This window comes from Myotis lucifugus, unplaced genomic scaffold (genome assembly GCF_000147115.1).
Source record: "Myotis lucifugus unplaced genomic scaffold, Myoluc2.0 scaffold_123, whole genome shotgun sequence".
Taxonomy (NCBI): domain Eukaryota; kingdom Metazoa; phylum Chordata; class Mammalia; order Chiroptera; family Vespertilionidae; genus Myotis; species Myotis lucifugus.
The window spans coordinates 2,812,252-2,815,565 of NW_005871171.1; the positions used below are offsets into that span (position 1 = coordinate 2,812,252).

At 42.1% G+C, this 3,314-nt stretch overlaps 1 protein-coding gene across 1 annotated transcript; it reads right to left on the minus strand.

Moving 5' to 3' along the window:
• Positions 1-458: 458 nt before the first annotated feature.
• LOC102429921 (ubiquitin-conjugating enzyme E2 G1) lies at positions 459-1,708 on the minus strand. Its single transcript, XM_006093772.3, has one exon. It carries the CDS (start codon positions 1,489-1,491, stop codon positions 979-981), a length of 513 nt encoding a protein of 170 aa, XP_006093834.1. The 5' UTR covers positions 1,492-1,708; the 3' UTR covers positions 459-978.
• Positions 1,709-3,314: the final 1,606 nt, after the last annotated feature.

Sequence of the window (3,314 nt, forward strand, 5' to 3'; positions counted from 1 at the left end):
ATTCAACCTAGGTTTTCTTTAAGAAAATGGCACCAACGTTGATGGTATTCTAAAGTTGGAAACACATTTTTAAGAGAATAGTTGAGTTTCAGAACTCTACCTAGATAGGATATTAACTAGACTTATTCTGGTGATCATTTCACAATATATAAACATGTCAAGTCATTATGTTGCACAACTGAAATTAATATGTTTCATGGCAATTATACCTCAAAAATAGGTGCTCAGAAAATAAATTCTACCTGGATAAAAATGAGGCTATTTTAAGGTATTTCTTCAAAACTACCTGAGACAGTAAAGAAAGGATCATGGCTCAGTTGTAAAAACCCTCTGACCTATTTTGGGTAATAATTACACATTAGGTCAGTGAATCAAACATTATAATTTGTATGATCTCTCCAGTGACTGAACCTACAAACATCACATTCTTTTTTTTTTTTTTTTTTTTTTTTTTTTTTGTAAATGGAAAGAGTTTAATGAAGCCTCAATGGTTTAAAGGAAATTAAATGGAAACTTTTCATCCTAATTGCTTTTCATCTGACATGCTTTAAAGAGTCTTTTAAAACATAAGAAACAATGAGTAGGGGAAGAAAACCTGCTAAAATCTTTTAGAATTTACACGATTCTTATTCTACTACAAGAAAGCATTATTTGGTACAAGGTGTATTTGTGGATGTACATGAACAGTATATATATTATCCGGATCATGTTGTGCTATGTACAGGTCTTTACAATTCTTCCTGAAGGTTAAAACAGTTCATTAGAATTCAAAATACGTAATCATCTGTAAGTTGGCACTTGTTAGGCTCTTGTCAGCATTGATACTGGCATGTTTTATTGCAGCCCAGTTCCAGCCAGTGTTTGCCAACTTGTTACAAGAGAAGTCCAGCAATAGGTGGGTAGAGTGCAGGAAAAACAGTGCCATGTTTCTCGATTGGAGACCCTGAAATAAGTAAAATTACAGCTATTGAATAAATGTCACTCAAAAGCAGTCTCTTGGCTTTTTCTTACACAGCGGGCAACTTTTCTTTTGAATTCTCCATTTCTGTCTTCCCTCCATTCTTTCGCAGCATCAACATTAGCAGGTGAGTCTCCATTAGGATCTGCCAGCATAGAAATAACACTAATCATGATGGTTTCCACGGTGTGAATGGGAAGCCAACGTTCCTCTGGTTTTTCATAACCATATTTATCTTCACCAGGCTCATGAAGAATAGAAATGCATACATCACCATTTTTATCAACATTTGGATGCCAGATTTCTGTAATGAATTTCATTTTAGGAGGCCGGAGGGGATAATCTTTTGGGAAAGTGAGATGAGCCTTAAAAACGCCACCTTCATAAAGTGTATCTGGAGGACCAATAATAAGGACTTCCCATCGGTAGAGATCATTGTCATCTATTAAACCTGCTGAAAAACCTTCCACTGGATTTTTGTTGAGTTCTGCCAGCTGTCTTCGCAGTAGCAGTGCCGACTGCAGCTCCGTCATCCTCCCGCCTAGGGCCCGGGCTGGCGCCGGGGCGTGCGAAAGGGCCAGGGGCAGGCTCGGAGGCGGCCGGAGCTGGGTGCGCTGCGGAAACCGGGCCCCACGGCGGGAGCGCCGGAGCCAAGGGAGGCCGGCCTGGGGCGGCGGGAGCGGCGCCTCGCTGCCGGTGCGAGTCCGCCCGGTTCGGCGCTCCTCACAGCCTCACGCCCGGAAGGGGAGGGTGCCCCGGGGCCCGCCCGGCGCGCGCTGGGATTCCGCTCGCCTGCTTCCCTCCTCCAGCCCGCGGGTCGGCCCCACCGGTGCCTTCCCCCGCCACAGCCTCACTGCCAAACATCACATTCTTAAATGGGAGTGAGGTATGGCTTAAAATGTTCAGAAAAGTATTTGTTTTAAAATCATGTATATTTCTAGGAATGTAGTCACCATCTTATAAATATTTACGTCTGCAAAGAGATATTGATAAATTGTTTTTAGCTCACATGCATAGTTATCAAGAAATGTTCCAGTTTTTACTGGTGTGTTTCTATGCCAGTCAATATGGTCCAAATAGTTTGCTTCTTTCACTGTCTATTTTAAGTCCCGTGATAGAGGTGGATGGATATAGCTCAGATTTGAGGGTCCCAATCTTATCAAATAATGTCACTAGTGCCTCTCTTCAACAGCACTTTTGCTAAATAAAGGCCTTTATTTCCTCTTCTGCCCTTGCATAGAGCTGTATCTTCAACTGTGATTTCTCTGGGTATCTTCTCTTGTCACCAAGTCTAACGACTGATGGCAAATAAGCTACAGGTTCTGATGAACGAGCATGGAGCAGGGAGGAACAAGGAATGGCAGGAAGCCATACAACACTATATCTTAAGTTAATCATTAAATGAGAAATAAATCTCAAAAATTGAATGTGCTTTTTCATGCTATTCTTTAAATGTGTTTTGTTTTTTTCTGAGAGGATAGAGAAATACAAAAATATAGTTTTAAACACATCTTCACTTACATTATTTTGCTTTTAACTACAAAGTTTTCATAGAAATACAGTTGGCTAGATTTTTATTAGCCTGATCCGCTTGGAAGGTGTTTTCAGGAAAGCGGTCTTCTCATTTGATAGGGCTGTTACCTGACCCTCTCTGGTCCGGAAGCAGTTAGTTTGTCTCAACCTTTTAAGCATTTTACTGTCGTGATATCCTGGAGTTTCTTTCCCTATCAAAGATCTAGATTTAAGAAAATACATTTCAAATATTAAAATAAAACATAACAGAATATTCCAAAGAGATGACTCTGTCAGTGAAGAAGGTGGTAGTGTTTCCAGCGCTCTAACTACGGCAGCTTTCTTGCTTCATAGTCAGAAAAAAGGCAACGGTCGCTGTACAAGACACATGAAAACATGCCCCTTTGTCCCAGAAGCCTCATCTCTTAAGTGTAGGGCCCTGAAGTGACTCTAACCTTCCTCCTCCGCTCACCTGTGCCCTGGCTGTAGGAGCATGATCTCCCACGTGCAGGTGTCCTGCAGCTGAGTGGCTGTGCTGCCCCTCACAGGACAAGGGAAAGGACCATTGACCATTGGCAGTTCCATGACTCGATGCCATGCACAGACTCAGGAGGAGCCGCTCGGACCTTTGAGAACAAGATGAAAAGGCCTAGCAGCAGGGAAAACCTCAGGAGAATATCCCAATAAAATAATTGTGGGTCCGTGGCACACATTACCAAGAGATTCTGTGCTACCTTATTATCTGGAGATTTTAATGACTAACGTGCAACAATTTTTGTCGGATAATTGATGTGAAGTGCTGCCCGAAAGCTGAGGCTGAATGAACCCACCTTCACACATCTTT

Excerpts from the sequence above, each read along its gene's own strand:
- LOC102429921 (XM_006093772.3), bottom strand. The coding sequence starts at position 1,491 with ATGACGGAGCTGCAGTCGGCACTGCTACTGCGAAGACAGCTGGCAGAA.